The sequence below is a fragment of the Chelmon rostratus genome, chromosome 4, assembly GCF_017976325.1.
Source record: "Chelmon rostratus isolate fCheRos1 chromosome 4, fCheRos1.pri, whole genome shotgun sequence".
In the NCBI taxonomy this organism is placed as follows: Eukaryota; Metazoa; Chordata; class Actinopteri; order Chaetodontiformes; family Chaetodontidae; genus Chelmon; species Chelmon rostratus.
In genome coordinates, this window is record NC_055661.1 from 17,827,124 (window position 1) to 17,849,394 (window position 22,271).

At 43.4% G+C, this 22,271-nt stretch overlaps 1 protein-coding gene across 1 annotated transcript in view; it reads right to left on the reverse strand.

The window, feature by feature from the left end:
* Window positions 1-7,355, reverse strand: part of insrb (insulin receptor b) — an 85,946-nt gene extending 78,591 nt beyond the window's left edge. Inside the window, exon 1 of the mRNA XM_041935606.1 lies at window positions 7,232-7,355. Within this exon, the coding sequence (XP_041791540.1) occupies window positions 7,232-7,325 (94 nt within the window). The 5' untranslated portion in view covers window positions 7,326-7,355. The remainder of the gene's footprint in view (window positions 1-7,231) is intronic.
* Between the last annotated feature and the right edge of the window lie 14,916 nt (window positions 7,356-22,271).

Consider the following 22,271-nt stretch of genomic DNA (forward strand, 5'->3'; position numbering starts at 1 on the left):
TAATGTCCACGATTGATTTCAATGTCAAATTCATAACATGCTTTCATTTTATAGCTTGAATAGATCCGTCCGTGTGCATGTGCATGTGTGTGGTTGTAATTAACTGCTTAGAGACTCACTGGGCTGTGTGTCAAATAGCCACTTCTCAGTCATATGACAGTCCTCAAAATAAATTTAACCCATCAGGTTCAGTTACACAGCCACTCCAGCCCAACAAACTCAAACTCAACATGCACAATCATGCATCTCAGCAAATTTAGACACTCCCATACATGATAGAGGTACAAAGTGGGTGGCTTTTGCACAAAGCTGTGCACACAGTATACAGTGCTGTGCAAACCGTGCAAGCTTTTGCTGAATTGGTGAAGCAACAACTTCTTTTTTTTGTCTACGATGTAAACAGTATTCATCGTAAGGGGAAAAAGCTTGAACTTCGTGAAGTGTATAAAATTTAGTTACTTCAGTGTACAGAAACTATTGTACAGATCTCAAGCAAAAGTTGTAGCTCAACAGATTGTTTAAACCTAAAAGGGTGTCCAAAATTTAGCAAACAAACTGTACATGAAGACCCACAAAGATTCAAGATCCATCTACCACGCACACTGCATAGTTGTTCAACTTTCTATTGCAGCTTCTCCACAGCCCTGATAAACTGTAAACAAGTTGTTCCTTCACATTTCCTTGTAAGACACACACTAACATGCACGTACTGAGCTTTCGTCACTGAGGTCAGAGAGCAGGGGTAGCCAGAAAGTCGACCCCGACAGAGCTAGAAGAGTGTCCAGCAGAGATGGACGTGTTAACTGCTGACAGCGTGACCTTCAAATTGCAGGATGACTTTCTAAACTGTAACCACCAGAGCGCAGATACATTTTCCCATGTGACACAAACCATTCAGCCTTGCTCTCTCGCACTCATGTAGATTAATCTGGAAACACTGTTGAAAACGTTTTCTGTCTGCACAACTGCTTACATTAAATGTCTTCAGTCCAGTGAAATGCCAAAACAACAGGAAAACACTTATATCTTTTGTATTGGGCCACTTGAGCCAGAGGTTTTACGTCATTTCGACTAACGACATTTCTTCTGTTTCTGAACAGTTGTTTACTAAGCAGGGAGGTATTTTGGATGTACAGCTAAAGCCTGGATCACATGACCATATATGCTTAAGTATTTTCAAAAAGTTGAGATTTTTCTAATCACGATCAAATCAAAAACCTCCAACCTGCTGTGCCTAAAATGCCAAAATGAAGAGAAAAAGATGAATTTTACTCATATCAGGACATGGACATGGCCTCAGCCAGTGTCTGGTCCTGTCTGCAAAAGGCCCCTCAAAAGATCCCTTTGCTGATCCCCGCATTACAGAGCCAGCTCAACTCGGATTTTACTGCGTGAAGTCACCAACAGTTAAAATAGGGCAGATCCAAACAGCAACAAGGACTATCAAATCAGATTGTTGCAGCATGGCGTAACGGCGCTCTCTGTGTGTTTGTCTGCATGTGTGTGTGTGTGTGTGATCCCTGCACCCCATCCATCCCCTCCCAACTCGACCACATTTCTGTGCAGTGAGCAGAGGTTTACATAAACAGCCACGGTTCTCTATCTAGGAATGGGAGTCAGAGAGGAGGGCATCAGCTAAGCTCCATATTAAAAACGGCATCCCTGCTTATCAAATAAGTGTAAAGACTGCACATATTTCAGCCAGACATGATACTGAGTCGGATCGGAAAAACTCCTTTCAACAGTTTTCTCAACGAGGGGCATCTCACGGCTAATTGGCGATCTAGTGACAAGTCCGCTGGTTATAATTTTGTGTATTTCCTCTTTATCCTCAGGAATTTTCACAAGAAAACTAGAGCTCTGTTCAGATTGTTGTTCAATCACACAATGTCAACATCAGGGCATGCACCTGTTTGCAGCTTAGTTTCTCAGGCAAGAGCAGCAGCAACAACATTTAGCATGAAGGGCACTGAAAAGGCTGCTTTGTCACTTGTTGTAGTATAAGCAGATATTTTGCAAGATTGTTAAAACTAAAAACAATATTGTTAGGAGCGTATTAAAGTTTAGCTTGAATTGAGACAGCATCACTTCAGACCAAAATCTCAGGATAGTTCCTAGGCAGGCTGAGCTCTCCCAAAGCAATATTGCTGACTATTATCTCACAAGCACAATGAACATACCATTAAAGTATTCTTTTGAGATTGCAGAGTATCTATGACCTTATTTTCAGTGTTTAACTTCCAATATAATGGATGTCCTTACTTTGGTCTTAATCTGTAGTAGTAATGTGTGGGTAAGAACTGATTAAAAGTTATCAAAGGCAGACATAATTGTCCAACCTTCAGGTTGCCCACATATTATGCCTCACAGTTAGACTTCAGATCTTGGAGAGATTTTGAGTATGTGTTAGTAAGCATTAAATTGGATGTCCTTCAGAGGGAGCATGCTCTTGTACCTGGCTGGGTATATTTCTCTACTACTTGGCTATTCAAAGCTGGTTGAGAACACTATGATTAATTATTATTGTCTCTTCTTTCCAAGGCTGAATTGAAACTGAACTGAAACTAGTTCTGAAGTGTCTGTCGAGAGAAGACGAAACTCAACACACATGTAAACACTCTATAGGAATGTATTTGCTTGTCAAACGATAAAAACTGAGAACTGTGGGAGTCAAAACGTCAGGTTGTGTTTTTCATCCTCTGCGTGTATTCCTGTTGGAAAAAACTACCAGGAAAACACACACACAGGCATGCACACATGCGTACACAAGCGCAAACCAGATGAAAAAAAGGCTTTGGCAAGTCAGGAGAAGTTGAAAGGGATACTTGGAAAGATAAGTGCAGAGGAGGAAGCACTTAGGAAAGGCACCCCAACAGTTAATTTCCTTTAGCAGTGCATATTGCCTTCCTGGCCAACACTCGAAACGCAGCACACAGCTGGTGGAGCCTCAGTTCATGACCCCCATTGTCTACAGGATCTGCGAACATGGACTACCCAAACACACAACGGCAATCTGCAATCAGCGGTATGGTTGTACTGTGGAAGGCACGATTCTGCATGTAGCTCACTAAACATACAGTAAAGGCTGTTCTAAAAGCGCACCATGAGAACAACAAATAAAATAGCTATTATTGAAGGAAAAATCTAGCAGTCAATAACAATACTGCAATGGGAAATTACTTTGACCTCACTTTGTATGAACGAATGTTTGAAATTGTGAGCAAAAACAGTAAAATGTTCATCATATGATTCAGTACAGTATGTTTACACCGTTTCATCAGTGACAGGTGTATTAATATCTTGATTTTGCCAAAATCTACTACAATTTGTGCTACATAGTATTAAAATGTTGTATCAAACTCTAATCATAGTCCCAGTTAAAACAATGAACCACTGGTGATGATACAATTAGTTGATTAAAAATCTAAAATATGAGGATTTGCTTTTCTTTTTTTGTCTTACAGTATAGTAAACTGTATATCTTTGGGTTTTGGACAGTTGATGGGACAGAATAGCATACAATTTACTGGTCTCAAGGAAATTGTGACAGACATTTTTCATTGTTTTCTTAATTTTGAGCATCAAATGATTCATCAGTTAATTGAGGAAATAATTGGCACATAGGAGTACATAAATTCCAGCCATTTGTTAATTTACAAATATTTTTTCCATTAAATAGTTTGCACATATCTTGATCACAGTTGTTAAAAAAAACTATCATAACAGATACTTAACAAAAATATATGTTTTGTTATGTGTATATCTCAGATTAGGAATATCAGGCCATATATTGTGATCTAATTTGTCAAACTCTCAGATATCAAAATTGGCCTCAAAGCTCCAGTACGGGTTGGGCTATATAACATTACAACTAAGCTGGTGAGCTAAATTTACTGTGGGTTAAAGTGACCGCAAATACACCTTTAGAAAAATAAAAGATTACTCAAATACAGTCTGTTTTTTTCCTCTGTTCACTGACCATCACATAATCACAACAATGTGCCTCAGGGTGTCCTGAAATAAAGCAATGGATTGAGCAGAGGAGTGGTCATTCTGCTTTACATTGTGACACATTATTCATCTGAACTTCATTCATTATTGTTATGTATCGGACACCTTGTTGTACATTAACGTTTAAATGTGAATAGGATGTGTGGTGGATGACGGGGCCACTCAGGGCACAGGGGCTAGTGCTAATAGGCAGCCCACTCTTGAGCCTGCCGCTCTAGGACACACTGTTCTCATGCATGACCACCTCCTCCGGACACAAGCGCGTACTTACACACACACACACACACACACACACACACACACACACACACACACACACACACACACACACACACACACACAGAACACATACATTGCCCGGAAGTGGGCAGGTCAGGAGCTGAGAGATGAGATCCTGCAGACAGCACAGGGTGGCTGGGGTGCATAGTGATAAACGTGTACACGCAACACACACACACATAGACACATGCACAGGCACCTACATGGTGGGCCACTTCAAACACATTCCACAGCATGCACAGCATTGTTGGAAAATGCCACTGTGCGTTTCAGTGAAGAGTGGCTGAGTATCCAAATGGGCTGTAGACAAACTCACACAGAAATAGAGGGCATCTCTCTACTCGCCCTAATTTTACAATCAACATGCTATTATATCAGACAGGTTGGAAAAACAAATATGCAGCTGTTCAAAGGAAAATGCTTTGGACATTTAATTCAGACTGATAGAATCTTTCAGCTTTACAAACTGTGTCACACACTTGATTTGAGAAGCACAGAATGTGGAAAGCACACATAATAACACATGCATACACACATGCATACTACCCTTTTCCAACAGAGCTGTGCTTACAAGCCTGAGAGGAACACGAAGGGGGCAAGGCTCCCAATTGCACAACTTGTTTTTTGTGAGTTAGACTAGGAGACCGCTCAGCGGTTACTTCAGAAAACTGTTTGCTGATAACTATGACAAGCAGTCCCATCAAATTCAACGAACAACAGCCAGTAAAAACAGCCTTATCACATTCTCTAGAGTGCTGTCAGCAGATCACAGCCGCAACGTGGTTTATATATCAATACTGTTTCCTATTTCCCATAACTGAGGTGGAGATGTCAGGCAGCGTGTGGATTCAGAATGAAATATTCTAAGTATTTTGGTTGCTGCCCCCCCCCCTTAGGCGCAAACATCTCAAGAGTGCCAAATATGGTCACTTCCCAGAGAATTGAGTACATCAGGAACCAGAAACAGCCAATGACATGTACCCCACTCCCTGAGAGAGAGACAGAGAGAGAAGAAAGAGGAGGAAGGAGGGGTACCAGCAGCCCTGTCTCATAAGACCCCCTTTCTGGGGCCTCTGTTCTGTCTGCATACATGACCTGTGTAAAGTAGCCAGAACATTTCCTTTGAACCTGGCCACTGGGAGCCATTTTTAAGTAACACAACTGAAAGTTTGAGGATCCACAGCCTTACTAAACTAAAGACAGGGAGCTGTAAACACTATTTTAGTAATGGTTTCATTAAGGTGTCTTGTTTCTTAATTTTAAAGTAATGTAAAGGCTCACTTGTTCTATCCACATGCACGTGGTTTGCACACTGTAATACTTTGTGGACCTGTGCAACACATCATCTAAAATGCTGAACACAAATTTCAAAAGTATGACTGTCGGCCAAAGGTTAGACTACTGATGAACAAGTAACATCAGCATTAATTAATGTCAGTGCACTTGTATTGTAGCCTTTCTTTATGTGCAGTGAATGTTTTTCACTGAGACATTCATTCATTCAAACTGAGGTGACACACTCTGGTTATCACATGGTCAAATGTAATATCTACTTTAAGTAACAAGGTGTTTCTTCTCTCATTTGATTCCCTCCCATTGTCGACAATTATAAAGGGGAAGATTTAGCTCTATTTATTTATTTGAATGTGGATCAATCTGATGTTAAAGTTTAATATCAAGCGTAACCCCTGAAGACGTTTCAGACTAAGGCTGTGAATGAACTTTTCTGCCAATATAAAAATGTTTAAACTAATAACTGTTTTTTCCTCCACTATGTTTTCTGCTCAAGTGCAACAGCAGCCAACAACAATCGCACCCACTGAAAACTAAATTCCCTGCTGCAAATTATCCACCGATATCGTTTTTTAAGGCGAGGTCATTAGGCGGTTTACAGCAGGATCATTATCTGCAGCCCTCTCTGGCAAAGCATCACGGCACTGTTTAGATTACACGCTGTTTTATTATTATGACCAAAACTCGATCATTGATAAAAAAAACCACCGCCACTCCTCCGGTGAGGAAGACGCCCATGGTCCGATCAGGAGCTAAAGAGCAATGTAGGCTAATCCACCACCTATAAAGAGACTTCTTAGCGTCGGCGGCTAATTTGTTTACGTTCAGGCTGCAGCAGCGCCGCGTGTGCGCGTTGTTTTTGGTGTGTGTCTGTCGCCATGAGAGGCCTAGCTGCGCGCACAGGACCAATCCTGCTACTCCCAGTTTAGACCCGCTGCAGCAGACCACACTCGTCCAGTTACAGCGACTAATCTGGCCCTGGGGCTGGCGCATCCAACACAGGCCGCTAAAATATGTACCTTTAAGAGACAGCGCGAGGGGGCGGGGATATTAACCAATAACTTTACGAAGCAGGATCAATTATTAGCGCGCGGCCACGCATACGCAACAACTGAAATTACTGGCCCCTTAATTAGACACTGTATGAATCTCTACGCATGCGCCGGAAGCAAGGCGAGGGTCTCGTGACTAAAATTACAATTTAATTGATAAAATAAAAAGACAATAAAATAATAATTCTATTTTCTGAGCTCTATTACCTCCATGATAGTCCATAAAGTCAGAGGTGCGACAAATGTATCTTAATTTATCTTATTACATTTTAAGTATTTTACACAATAAAATTCCTGTTTTAACTAACAGTGTCTTTATGGTCCTGTTTGGTACGTTTAAGGTGTCTTTATCATTCTTTATGGGAGTTAATCCTCCTGTTACGATGCAATAATGCTTTACAAATTCACACCTGTAATAATTAATGTATTATGGTATTTATTCAACGTAAACAAAACACTCCAATTGCTCTTTCGTCTGCATGTGCCAACTACCAATTTGTTCGTATTAAATACACAGCGTGTTAGGTGGCGCTGTGTGCAGTTGGATAAACACACAGCAACACTGTTTGGAAAATTTAAAAAAAAGCAACACTTACTTTCTCCGTTTATTAGTCCACACTGGCATATAATGCAGGTGCCGATGATAAAAAACACGATTTGTGCTCGCAGCTTTATCGTCCACCGTCTCATTTTGACTTGAGGGTTAAGTTGTGCTCTCCTCTTGAAGCTTCTAAAAAAAAAAACTCCAATCTTGAGGGAGAAATGTTTATTTTTAAAAAAAGGCGTTGGAATATCAAAAGTATTAAACAAATTCTTAAAAATTAAGGTCCAATACAGCCGACTGATTCAAGGTTGCCCCCCGTAAGCCGGGGGGGTTGGGTAATAAATTTATGAGTATCTTCCCAGCCAAGTTTGTGATGTATGTGAGCCCTGGAAAAAATGCAGACCACTAAATAACGTGATCTTGGGTTCTGGCAACACATGTGCGAGTGAAGATCTTCATTTTCCATAAGTGGAGGCGACAGTCCGCGTTCATCTGTTTAATTTTGGTGCTCCACTGAATCGAGAGAGAAATAACAGTATTATTATTAATATCCCACACGCAGAGGGCTAGTTTGGAGGTCCCCGAAGGAGGTCCACTGGCCCCGGGCTCATTTCTCTGTAATGCACTGCTCCAATGAGAGAAAACCCACTTAAAAAAAATAGCTAAGAAGTATTTTCCCTATGCACAGCGTTAAAAAACAGCTTCCTCTTCTGTTCTTCCAGCAGACAAGGGCTCAAGTTATGGATATCGCCAAATACAGAGCCCAGAACGGGAGTTGGCAGGGTTTGCGCTCTCTCTTTTGAAGTCCACAGGTCTTTATATATTACCCCTGTTTACTGGTATCTTCCCAGAAGCTCATCCTTTTTAAGACAGACGGGAGCACATCCCAGGAAACTCCTCCGAGCAGCTATGTGCAGGAAAAACGTGCAGCTTTCCCCACTACGACCTTCCTCTGAACTCCTTCACCCCCGCTGACCACCACGCCGCAAACGAATGAATACCCATAAAACGACAAAACGGGAGAAAGAAAACAAAGAAGGAAAACTTGGGAGCTAAACGTTACTTCTTTCCCATCCGCTGCGAGGGAGAGAAAAACGACAAAAAAAGGAAAATAATAACGGCTCTGTTCGGCACACACGTTGCTTTGAAGTGAGAAAACTCTCCACCACGCCGCCCGTTTCTTTTTCTCAGATTAACGTTAGCTGATGGGGGGAAAACAGCTAACGTTAGCTAGCTAATCCAAAACAAACGAGGTTTCAGTGTCGGCGATAGAGTTAAAAATAAAATAAAAAACCCACACAGACACACACAAAGTCAGTATCCCGTCTCCGATAGTGAAAAAAAACGATGAGGTAAACAAACACAACAAGACTTAAAAAGACGGGTCAAGTGTAAAAACTTGGATTCCCGTTCCGTTTAGCGATTGCTCTCCCTCAGGTTCCCCCTCTTTCCGTCTCTCTTCTCTGTGAGTCGCTCCACCAGTAAACAAGTCCTGCCAGTCACCTCAGCTGGGCCGCACATGGTCGGCGGGAAAACCCGGAGCGGAGCACCGCGCTCAGCCGGCCGGCTCCGGATCCGGACTGTCTGAGGCAGGGCTGCCGTTGGTGTCGGAACACCGGTGCTCTTTGTCAAGGGGGGGCGAACACACATCAACACCTTAAAAAAATGGAATAGAGGGAAATAAGAAAGGTCTGACGTGTGAATAAGAATAAAAATGTGGAGAGGAAGATCCTCTTTCTGCTATCAGCAGCCTGCATGAAACGGTGTGTGTGTTCAAATGGAAAATCACCTGTCTAGTTGTCTAGTTAATATTCACCACAGAGGACTGTTTGGTAAAGGGAAGTTTCAACTGGAAATGTCCTTTTTTTCCTTTTGAGACATTGTGGACAAAATAACAGAAACAGCCCTTCTGTAACTAATGAACACTTGCATTATGATTAATCTGCTTTTTATTTTCTCAATCTTTTTGTCTATAAAATGTCAGAAAATAGGGAAAATGTTCATTCTGATTTTCCAACGGTCCAGACACATTAAGATTACTATCACATATGGCTAAAAAGAGCAGATAATCGTCACATGTGAGAAACAGAAATTTGAGATTGATTTTTGCTATTGCAGATTCTAAACTCTAACCGGCTGGGTGATTTTTTTAAGATTAGAGGCCATCAGCCAGTTTTTCCGTTTGGTACACGTGGTTTTACACTGTTATTTCTCAACCACATTCAAAGTCAGCTCATGTTTATTATCGTTCAAAGCCTAACCTTGATTTAAGTGGCTTCGCTTGCTGTATGCATCATCGAGCACTGTGTGTTTGCTTATACATGTGGATTCACTGACGCCTTTTGTGCCACATGCTTCATTCATATTCCCTCCCTTCTCTGCCTTGGCCTTTATGAGAGCAGATGAAACATGAAGGGTTTTTCTTCTAAAATGAGATCTGGGTGTGAAAAAGCTGCACGTATTAAAGCCGCAGGTGAGGTGAAGATGACACAATCCTTCGTTTCGCTAACGAGATCCCACCTTGTGTTCACGCTGAACCGAGCAGCACGCAAGAGCTGATCACCTGAGGTGGATTTTCTCTCTTACGTCGTCGCAGGTATGTGAGATTTGTGGGCAAAACACAGTTGCTCTGGGTCACAGAACAGTGTAAACATCACACACTGCCTTTGACCTGCAGACAGGAAGCACAATACCTGCTTGCAGTAAGGAAGGTAAACACAGTTCTCTCAGATTTGCATAGCAAATATCCTCAGAATAAGAACCTGTCATACTGATGGAACGCAACTGCACAAAATACCTGGAAGTCCTTCCTGCTCATGCTTACAGGACGTCTGCATCTTGCCACAGCTCTCACCTCAACACCAGACTTAGAATAGATTAGAATAGAATAGAACATTTGCTTCTTGTTTATCACACAGGGGTGCAGTTTGTGTGCCTGGATGGGTACACCCTGGTCTACTCTGCTAAGAGCTTGTGGAGCAGGCTTGTTGTTAATCTAAGGAATGTTGTTACCCAGTGAACAGAGTAAATGAGGTCTTAGTGAGATTAAATGTCACAGGTCTGAAGGACTAAGGGTTGTGGAATCTAGTCAAAACAGATCTCTTTGTGGCAGTCACGCTGTCTGACGCCAACTGCAGTCTCTCTTCTCTCGTTCTCTTCACACTCTTGTCCCACTTCCTCTCAGGTACTATACATAACACAAATTTCTTTCCTTTTTCAGTGGGAGTAGAGGAAGTCAAGTGAATGGCTTTTTATCCCACTAACCTACCTAGAGTGCTGTTATATGAGCCTACACATGCAGCACTTGTGCAGCACTACAGCCGAGCTCCAGCTCCATTGTACTACGACTTCATTTCAGTAGGTGGCACTAAAAATAACTACAGCCAATTCACTTACTCCAAATGTCAAACAGGGACAAAGGGATACAACGTTGTGAATAAATAGGATTAAATCTGACCGGAGAGGCGAGCACGGGGACACCGGGCTATGTCAAATAATCATAATGTGATTCTGTCCGCATGTACGCATTATTGTGTGCTGTAGGAGATCTTTGGCAATGGTTGCTTTAAATAATTGCCACAAATGAAGAATTTTCGATCAAATAGCAGGTTTTTTAACATCCCTAAACATCTTTTTCACCTCACAAAGGCAGATTTCTCCACTTGGAACACAGAAATGATAAAATATAATAAATGAGTGGAGAAACATGATGAAGATGCTTCCATAAAGGACGTACGGGATCACCCATTGATTTGATGATGGATCTGCCTTTTCTCTCCTGATGCTGGTTCCAATACTTCATCTGCTGGTACCACCAATCCGATACCACATTTCCCTGTTCACAAATTGCCCATTTCTTTCATGTAAAGTAACATGATGCCAGATATTGCTGTGGCACCTAAAACTGCGTCAGCGGTGACCTTAATGAATGTCACTGATAGGGCAAACACTGAATACCGGATCGATGCATCCCAAGGTTATGAATGATGTGAATCATATGGTGTGGCCTTTGAAATGACCAGATCGTAGCCCAGGTGAACACCTGTGGGAGATTGTGGAGTGAGGGAATATCTTTTGGAAGAAAGATGTTCATTCCTCCAGTCGAGTTTTCTATCCCGCAGCTTAAACTTCAGTCTTGTGCTAGTCACAAGGCCTCATTAGGTCCAAATAATATCTTGATTTAGCCTCAGCTTCATCAACCACGCAGGAGACTTTGAACAGCTCTTTGGAGAGAAGCAGCATTTGCTCATAAATGAATCACAAATGCATGTGTTTCCCCCTCCTGCCTCACAACATAAACTTCTGCAGCATTAACTCCTGCTACATATTATGTCTGTATGTCTCTCTCTCTCTCTCTCTCACACACACACACACAGATGCAGAAGGCAAAACAAACTCCCGCTCGTTCTCACTGCAGTCGCCTCTGCTGCAGCCTGTAAATGGAGGGATTAATATGTTTGAATGGAGAGAGTCTCTCTCCTTTGTTGGTGTGGAAGGCTCAGTAATTAGCTGCCTGGGGAGCCAGGAAGCAGGAACCTCCGTTCAGCCTGTGTGTGTGTGTCGGTATGTGTGAGGGCGTATCTGTGTGTGTGTGTGTGTGTGTGTGTGTGTGTGTGTGTGTGTGTGTGTGTTTGTGTGTGAGATGTCCACCAAGGAGAGGGTCATGATCTTAAACAGACAAAGCATCCCTGGATTATCCTTCTCAAACGGCTCCCTGTGTTAGTGATTTACACTTTTAGCTCTCGCTGTTCCTGCACTTTAGGCCCCGTCGCCTGCAGCTGCGACAACAACTGCCTCTCTCTCTCACCGTCTGATTCGCTTCTTCTCTCTCAATCACACAGTCACAACACGGTCACATGCCGGGTCACTCGAGCAAGGGGGTCCACACCTACTCCCCTCATGTGGAGGAAGCTGCACGTCGCTCTGTCTTATATGATAAAGCTGCCGCCACACGTGTGACATAGGAAAAGGGAGTTTACCAAAATATGCACAACAGGATACACGGGTGATACGGTGCAGTCACATTATCTGCGGCAAAAGGAAGTTATGTATTTTGGTACATGTGCAGAAAAATATCTGCAGAGAATCAATTGATTTCCTCAGCGTCTCTCATAAGTTAATGAGGTTCAGATATGTCCTACATGCAACACAGTGTACTGTCATTACTGTCTGCAATGTGGAGCACGATCAGCTCCTCTTCCTGCACAGGTGCAGAGGGTGTGGGGGCGTGTGACACTGGCACCCGTATTCAGTGGCTCTTTCTCAAAACCTGTTTAGACTTCATCATCATCATGCTGGAAATAAAAGCTATTAGATATGAAATGCTGTTAAGGCTGCTATCTGCAGAAACAAGACACTATTCATTCCCCTTAACCGCAGTTTTTTTGTGTCATATTCTATCACAACTTTCTTGTCTCCTCGCTTTATTTGTGACTTTGTTGCAGTAGATATACAAACAATATTCTAGTTTGTGTAGTGTAAATGGCAGCCTGTTGGTTGATTTTTGGGGTTTTTAGTGAAATCCCTCAACTCTTGGACTAGTGAACTATTGGATGGATTGCCATTAAATCTGGTCCAGAACATCATGTCCCCCACAGGACGAACAGCAGGAACATTAGTAATCCACTGCCTTTTCATCTCATGCCACCATCAGGTCAGAGTTTGAATTTCTCCAATACTCACGACCAATTATCAACAACATAACTGACAATTATGAATTGTTATTACTAGTATGTGGTCTAACATAATTCTAACATATTTAATTTTTAGAAATGTGGTTATATAACATCCTTCATTTCTGTTAGTAGACCATTTATACTGGTCTGGTCTAATAATAACACAATTCAATTGAATTATGTTATTAGATCACATTCATACTTAGCAACTTTTATTGGCCATGCTAGCAGCTAATATCTTTTCCATTCCCACTGTACCTGCTAAACGTCACCATGACAGCATTGTCATTGTGCACATTAGCCTTCTGCCCATTTAGTCCAGCCTCACAGAGTCACTCGCATTTTGTCTTATATAACGTACACATAGTATATTTATGGTGTGTATATATGTGATTTACTATGTCTGTTTAACATCTAGGCAACAAACTGTCCTTCAGGCTGAATTAAGATCCCTCCTGTGTTCAGTTTGTGAATGGGATGAGGTGAAGCAGACTTCATTGTTCCCTGGTGACCCAGGTGAAGTGGAGGACCAGACCCTCTGACGGTGTGTGAAAACGCTTGTCTGAAACAGGAACGTGAAGAAGACGAGGAAAGCTGCAGACTGTAACCGCAGATATCAGACTAAGCCACAGATGAGAAAGACTAAAGCTTTTGGAAAGAACACCGCGGCCGGCTCAGCGGCGTGATTATGTGCCCAGTGATGCGTTCAGTGATCCGATAAATCTCACACACAGACCACACAACTCATGCTGATAATCCACGTTGATAACAGCTGCCTGTCAGGTCGTCAGATTGATCCACGGAGCTTCAGTTTGTCTGCACTCTCTGTCTCCGTCAGTCTGTCTCTGTCTGATCAATCACCTCTGCCACTAATGAAATTGTAACCAAGGGCGCGCTGTGCCATCTATGAAGGCTTGATATGCATTAGCTGGGATTTATGAATCACAGAGTACATGTTGTATACGTCAATCAGCCTCTCAGGCTGCTCCCCGGGTCTCTCACGTCGCATTCGTACACAAGTCATGCATGCACATATTTAAAGCACACTCTGCTTTTCTCATCGTCCTTCCACATTCATTCTCCTCATGGCTCAAGATTCAGCGATTTATGACCATGCTAGGAGGAGCTGACGAAATTGCAAAAATGCAGAATAAAAACTATTAATTTAATCCTGGAGTCACACATACATGGATAGCACAATATCAATCAAAATCTCTTAAATTATGCTGTTTAGCTCGTGCTGCAAGAGGGTTACTTTCTCTGAAAACATCTTTCAGAAGTCCTCAATGGCTGGGCCAGAGGATCCACCACCATGAGCTGCACCACCAGCTCCGGAGAAACCACCAGCCACACACCCTCTTTCCGTGTACAACTCTCATCACCATCTGAATCCACCATCTTCATTTTTTCTTCTTTTTCTCCTTTTCTGTCTTTTTCCTGAACCCAGCACCCCTCCGCCACCTCCTAATTTTCTCTCCTTCCTCCTCCTCCATATTTTTTCCTCCCCTCCCCTCCATTTGTTCTTTTTCTCACACTGATGGGCGGTTCAGGGGGCCACGGGGCCATGTGCAGGACTAAAGGATTAGCCCTATCGCTGATAAGGAGCCGGGGAGGAGCGTTGCATGGGGAGCTTGAACCTGAACACCCCTCCTGAGAGGATGTGTCAGTGACAGCTTTATCCACAAACTGTCTGATTGACAGCGAGAGCAGCACATCCAGAGACAGCGGTGCAGTAAATACATCGGACAGTCAAGGTCAGGTCAATGTCACGGCCCCCCCGAGCAGCGAGGGCTCGGGGGAAGAGCTGTGTTGGCTTCAGGAAGATAGTGTACGCAGCACAACATCAAAGTATGACTCTCACACTTCCCCTCACACTGGGAATATGGGGACACTGTTGTTTTGTTGCTTCCTTTCACACGTAAAGGCGTACACGTGCAGGCACACATGCGGGGACAGCGAGCATGCAAACAGCTCAGTTCTTAGAAACATTTCCGCTGGAGAAAGTGGAGACAGAGAGGTGGCTGAACTCTGTTAAAATAACAAAGGTCTTAATCTCTTATAGCGGCTTCTGTTGGTGCAGATTTGTCTTAGACTATGGAAAATATCCCCCCCAACACGACATTCATGAAACTGTCCAGCACCAGGAGGACTGGTTACTTAATTTTCTGTTCAAAATTAGTGTTTAGGACTTATAATAAGAATTAAGACCAAACTTCCAGACTTTAAAATCTTCATCAGTGCAAAATAAAAATAGGAAGGCTGAAAGATTTTAAATGAAATACTTGAATTGGACCTCCATGTGCAGAGACTTTTTTTTTTTTTACTTCTGTCATGTCAGTGCTGTGTGGCGAGTGTGGCAATGATCTAAAATAGATAACAAAATAAATTAAAACAAGCAAGAACAAGCACTTGTGCAATTTCTCTGCATCTTCCCTTGTTTTAGAGCTTTTCTAGAAATGAGTGAAAGGTGACAGAATAAGGCAGGTGACCACATGTGCATCACGTGATTCAACAAAGCTGATTTTATGCAATGGTTTTACCCTGTTGTCTTTTTCTCATTGGTTATAATAAAATATAATTGAATCATTTGTTCGATGAAGAGTTTTTTGCAGTGTGCTGGGGGCCACTTTTCTTTCCTCGTCCTTTGCCGGAGACGCAGTCTTGTCATGCTGGAAAACGTGTCGTTGGTAGTCTTTCTTCCGCCAAACGTGAAATCGCCCAGACTGTGACGACTTGTGAGCGCAGATCAGAGCGCGGATAAGAATTCCCAGGATTCCAGTGACACGAGGACCTGACAATGACCCTCTGTGTCCTTCCTGAATGCATATCTCCAACACTCTGAGGATTTAAATATCTATTAAAGCACCGTTTGCAAATGATTTAATGAATGAAAAGAAAAGACTATCTGTTCTTTATACAAAAATATATCTGCCATGAACTTCGTGTGCCAAGATTTCATTAGATTAGATTAGAATAGATTAGAAATGAATGGCGGTTCAAAGAAGGCAAATTTCCCAAGACAGAGCTGATGTTGGTGGGTGTAGGTATGTGGGTGGATGTTGAATGCACATTGTTGGATGCACAAATGAAATTTCTATTTCCCACTCCTGCTCTGGATTATTTTTTATTATCGACTATTTCAGATTTCATAGTGCACAATTTCTGCCCGTTTGTCATGTACCAACCTGAGTGATCCAAAGTGGCAGCAGGCTACAAGCGCCCTGACGTTGCTGTAAACATTTACTGGACACATATAGCACATTAACAACACAATTTAATAACTACTTGTGCTTTCCTGACCTCTGACCCAGACAGGAAATTGTTTGCAAATCTGCACATTGAACCTTGTGTTTCATAAAATTACACACATGCTGAAACGTATTTGCTCTCGAGTAAATAAGAAAGATGCTTTCCTTTAAATTGTCTTCACAAAAATAAACCTGAGAGGCTTACGCAGGTCAGAGGGCAGCACGTATTTTCTCTCCGGCACACAGATCGACCAAATAAGAGAAAGGGGAAACACTTAATTACTTCCTGAGAATGAGGCACGGTTGTGGGATAAATGCAGTAGCATTGTACTAGTGTTTACAGAGGAAACAGACCCAGCCGCACACCACCCATCCTGGACGGTGCAAACACCACATCCAAGGTGAGAACTACATCTTCTCAGAGGATCAAAGACAGAGCGCTGCGTTCATGACACCGTCAGTTACAGGGGAACAAGAGTCTAACTGCTGCTCTTGATAGTAACCTGGCCCAACGTCTGCAGAGCTAGTTCCCGCCTGCCAACCGTCTCTTCCCCAAACTAAATCACTAGCAACACGCTTGCCAAACAAACTGCCAAAATCCTTGATTAGTTTCCTCTTCCGTCTGCCTTTTACTATTGTTATTGACCCTGTGGGATGAAGCACTGGCCCTGGGCCCTTGTCAGTTGTTTGACAGAGAGGTTTGGGTGTGTGTGTGTGTGTGTGTGGCCCATTCTTTTCCATCCCGGAGGAGCAGAGGTGGGGACGCCAGACATCAAGGCTTTAACTATTCGCTCTTCCCAAGTCCTATTTCCAGCCACAGCCCTGAGGCATGCAACTTTAACATCCTGTGACTCAGGCCTGAGTGACCACAGCGCTGCTCCGTGACCCGGGGGGGCCAGCGCTCTGCGAGCTGAGGATGGGAGGAACCAGGGGGCCGTGTTGGGTCTTGAAACTTCCCACAATAATAAAAACAGTGTTTGTTTATGTTCTCACAAGGAGAGGGATGGGGAAGCCGGGGATCGGGGGAAGCAGGATGAGTGTAAAAGTTCAGCGAGGGGTCTGGGAGTCAACAAACAAACTGGTTTTAGACTTACGCAACCTGGAATTATTGCAATGTAATGTCATTTACTTGACAGAGTGCAAGTGTGTGTGCGTGTGTGTGATGATTGCATGCCTGAACGACGCTGCCTGTGTGAGAGTACAGTGTGTCTAGTCACTATAAATAACCCCAGTTTGAAAACATGAGAGAAAAATAGCCCAAATTAGGACATAAATATTCAAGAATGTGTGCAGAAATAACCAATCCCATCAAGCTAAGATTAGACAGGTGATGGTTAGGAACATGCTGTAACTGTATCAGCAGCACATGTCCCTGCATTTAGTTAATGTTGATGTGTGTACTTGCTTACATTTTTTTTGCAGGGGTTGGTCAAAGGTTTACACACACTTGTCAGGGGCACTTCATTAGACTGAGCCTCAAAACTCGCAATGAAAGTCCGAACAGCTCATTGCAGATGTGTGAAAGTGCACAATAGATTAACAAGTTGGGAAAGTCACTTGGGGTAACTTCAGTTTCAAAGATTAACAATGCAGTGTTGTAAAATGCACTGATCAGATGTAATGCAAGACCCACCGAAACACACTGCCATGATGTAGAAGCTGCTGGAAAACAGTCCTCAGTGAGCCCTGTATCAGCGTGGCTGAGAGGCCATTATGCAAGAAAGAAGATAACCACCAGCCGAGGCTGATGGGAATTACATTAGTTTTATTTACAAATACAAGGTTCACCAAATGACAGCGATAGAAGAAAGGTCACCAAAGTTATTAGAATTCGTTCTGTGGGTGACAGAAAGGAACATCTTTACAAGCTGTCATGGTGAGCCATCCAGTAGTTAGATATTTCACTAAAAACCACGAAAGTCAAACTCATCATGGAGCAAGAGGGAAGGTCATGGGATCATCAGGAGGTATGTTTGGAGGAGAAAATGTGAGCCGTTCAAGAACATGCTTCCTACTGTCAGGCACAGTGGTGGTGGTATCAGGCTGTGGTGCTGTTTTTCTGCTGGTGGGGCTGGTGCATTGCAGAAAGTGGACAGCAGCACAGTTAGCATTTATCTCCCAAATGATCCCACCGACTCATGGATATTGTTTAACATTACGACTGCAGGTTGAGGCTTCTCACCTTCTCTCCGGGCCTTGTGATGTTTTATTCAGTGCTAACATTTCTCTGCTTGTTGTGCTGCAGTGTGAGATGGATTGGGGAAGGGGGCGGAACAGGGGAGCGCGATGGGGCATAGGGAGAGGTGAAGAGGTAAAACTGGGGTAGAAGACGGACGATGCAGGTAAAGAACAGAAAGGTTGAGGAGACGTGGTTGGAAAGATGAGAGAGAATACAGCATCAGCAGCTGTTACTGCAGCAGCTGATGCCACAGCAGAGAAAGAGGCCATCCATTCACTCATTCATTCATGAATGGCTTTGTATTGCACGAAAGCACAGGATTGAGCCTGTTACACAAAAAACATCCAGCCTATATTACCTCTCATCGAGCGCTGCGCTGCTGATCTCCAGCAGCCCACGAGCTCTTTCACGAGGAGAAGAGCTTTTCTATCACTGAAGACGCTCGCTATTGTAAGCATCGTCTTCCTCGTCTCCCCCTCCGAGACATCCAGTCATCGAACGAGGCAGAAGAAACAGAGGAAGAATCAATAGCAGAGCACAAAGACTTGGAGTCAGCCTGACAACCAAACAAGGAGCATCACTATTGATATGATGGATCGGAGAGGATAACAAGGTGTACGCCACAGGATTAGAGAACACACAAACCTGAGAAACTAGCATGTTGCTGAGAACCTTGGAGAAGAATTCAGCCAAAATCTTGCATGTTTGTGTTTGCATTTAATGGCGGACCATCTGGTGGACCTTGACATACCAACTCAGCGGACAAAACACGTGATAAATGACGCTGAAACTACCCTTGAAAGAAACCTTGGTCTCAGGCATCCTCACAAATAACAGCTCAGCCAAGGCTTCATCCCTTCTATCAACACCACGCGACATGAATCTTCATATCGCACTCAAAAGCAGTTTCACTTGTTTGGGGGATATTTTGAAACTAGAGAGAAACCTGGTAGCAAAAACAGAAAGATATTTTACACACACACACACACACACACACACTCTTGCAACACCCACATGCATACACGTCCCTAATCTGCTTCCCAGAGGAGCCTCCCTTGTTCCAGGAGGGGCCCTGCACCTGCTGTGGTGGCTCGGGGCCTCCTGTGTAGAATGTTGAGGGGGCCCAGGAGAGGCGCGCCTGGTTCCCACATATCAGTCCCATGAACCACCCTCACCCCCCCCCAGTCTTGGCTCCAGCCCGAAGTCTCGGCTGCAGGGCCCCGCCCCTGCTCCGAACTGACTACAGCACCTTCTCAAGGCCCCCCCCCCCGAGCAGCGATTCCCAGCCAAAGGTTCAGTCTGCTCAGAGAAAACTGCTGCATCCGAACCACCTGCGCTGTCTCACCTCCATCCTAATTCTGGTTTTAAACATGGCTTAAAGGACTGGAGATCAGTTTTCTCCCAGACAGTTAGATGAGAGGATCAATACCACTGTTGATTCAATATGAAGCTACAGCCAGTAGCCTTAGCTTAGCATAAAGACTGGAAGCAGGGGGAAAAGGCTAGCCTGGCTCCCAAAGAAAGGTTGCATCTAATGATAAGTTTAATCATTGATTCATATTATTATTTTTTGATTAATTAAGTGTTTAGCCTATGATTGGTGAGAAAAAAATGAAAAATGTCACCCACAAATTCCCAGAGACCAAGATGATGCCTTCAAATGACTTGTTTTGTCTGACCAGCTGATCAAAACCCCAAAATATTTCATGTTTGTATAATGTCAAGCAGAGAAATCCTGATTCGTGAGAACCAGAGAATGTTGCTTGATCTGTCTGTTTCCCCCTGTTTCCTGCCTTTATGCTAAGCTAAGCTAACGGGCTCCAGCCACATATTCACCCCACAGACATGAGCGTGCTATCAGTCTTCTCATTAAACTCTGCATGAAAGCAAATAGGCACATTTCCCAAAACGTCCAACTATTCCTTTAAGTCTGCTGCTCCTCTGGCCAAACAAGAGGCAGATAGGCTCGTCTTCCCCGCATCAGGCCACAAAGCCTCCTGTAGCACCGGCAGCAGCCGCGGCCTTCAGTCCTGCCCACTGGGAGATCCTGAATCACTGAAAGGTGAGGGGGCAAAGAACCAAGAAATTAAGCCTCTCAGCAGCAGCACTACCTGGGCTCTATACATCAAAGGCTGAGCAGAAACCAGCAGGGAGGTTTCTTCCACTGGGGACCCTTTCAGCGCAGAGCAGACTGACAAATAGGCTGGAAGGTTCAGTGCATTAACCCACATGTTGACACTAGGCTGCGAATACAGAGTGATAGAGGGGCAATAGGGGGCTGCAGGGAATGACATACGGCTCAGGTCTTCGGGGTGCAATAAACACACAGTACATGCGCAGGCGAAAACACACACCGGCATGTGCAGGCACAGCAAACACACAGCTGTGGAAGTACTATTATGGCTGGTTGCTTTATCTGTTTTTACTTCTTGGAGGATAATTCTCTGAAATCGCCCTGGATCCTCAGCTGTCACACATGCTGGAAGAGAGGTGAAAGTGGTCCTTCTAGATGCTTCAGCTACTTCAACCCTGCAGTCAGAGTGCTGCCACAACACAGCTGTACGTGTGTGTGTGTGAGAAAGAGAGCTTTGAGAGGAGCCCTCATTAGACTGTTCAGACTGAGGAAGAGCCACAGACACAACATAACCACACAGACAGACAGAGATACAGACACACTGTCACACACACACAGGAGGCGGCTCCTGTCGAGGGAAACAGTAACGGCAAAGTGAAAACAGCGAAACTTCCACAGCACCTGTGTCGACGAGAGAGAATTAGAGATTGAGATCAGCAGTGGTGCAGCTCAGATCCGCAGCTACAAGCTATAAAAACCGGTCTGTGAGTAAAGGTTAACTGCACCAAAGTTAATTTGGCTTATTGATAAATGTCTAACATGGTAATAACATGCGATACATGTGGTTTTATGGGGGACAGAGTAATAAACAGCAGTTATGTCCTTTGTGTTTTAACTGTCCACCAACATCTACTTAGATCTGTGTGTGATCAAAGAAAACTGGGAAATTAACCCATAAAGCCAGTCAATAAAAAGATCAATGAGTTTGAGTTTATTGGCTCATGGAGATTTAAGTGTAAAATGTGTAAATTCAGATGCATTGCAAACCATGCCTCAGCGACGGAGAGCAAAGACAGAAGCACATCAGTTCTGTTTTCCATGAATGGGAGTATGTGTGTGTGAGGGTTAGTACAGTGACAGCCTTTTACGCTCCCATTAGGTCATTAACATTACAGCACCTTCAAAACTTTGGCAGGAAGAACAAAAAAAAGAGGAAAGAAAAGCCCTCTTTACCCTTTTGCTCCCTCAAGGAAGTACATGGAAAAAAAGAAAAAAGAAAATGAAAGAAAAATCTCCTTCATCTCTGTAGGCAACCCAAATCCTCCTGTAGCTGCAGCCAAAAACTAAATTAAAAGAGTGGAGTGTTGTGGTGTTTAACAGGCGCAGCGCAGAGCTGAGAGGGGATGGAAGTTCTCTCATGCTTAACAATTTGTTCCTCTGCTCTCTGCTGTTTGGAAGGATCAAACCAATTAAAAGTGCTACCACACACACATTCTGATTCTTTGATTCATTTACCGTTGTCAAAGCAAAGAGAGCGTCCTGCAGGTCTGGCAGCAGCAAAAAGCTGCTTGTTATTCTCTAGAAGAACCCGCATACATGTATCTCAAAGAATCAAAAATGATGCAACACCCACTCCAAAAAAGTTGGGACGCTGTGTAAAACATGAATAAAACAGAATGTGATCACTTGCTAATCTTTTTTTGACATATATTCAACTAAAAAAGGTGAAAAGACAATATATTTAATGTTTTACTCCATCAGCTTCATTGATTTCTGTAAATATTTGCTCATTCTGAATTTGATGCCAGTAACATGTTTCAAACAAGTTGGGACAGGAGCAACAAAGGAAAACACCTGTTTGGATCATTCCACAGGTAAGCAGGTTGATTGGTAACAGGTGATAGCATCATGATTGG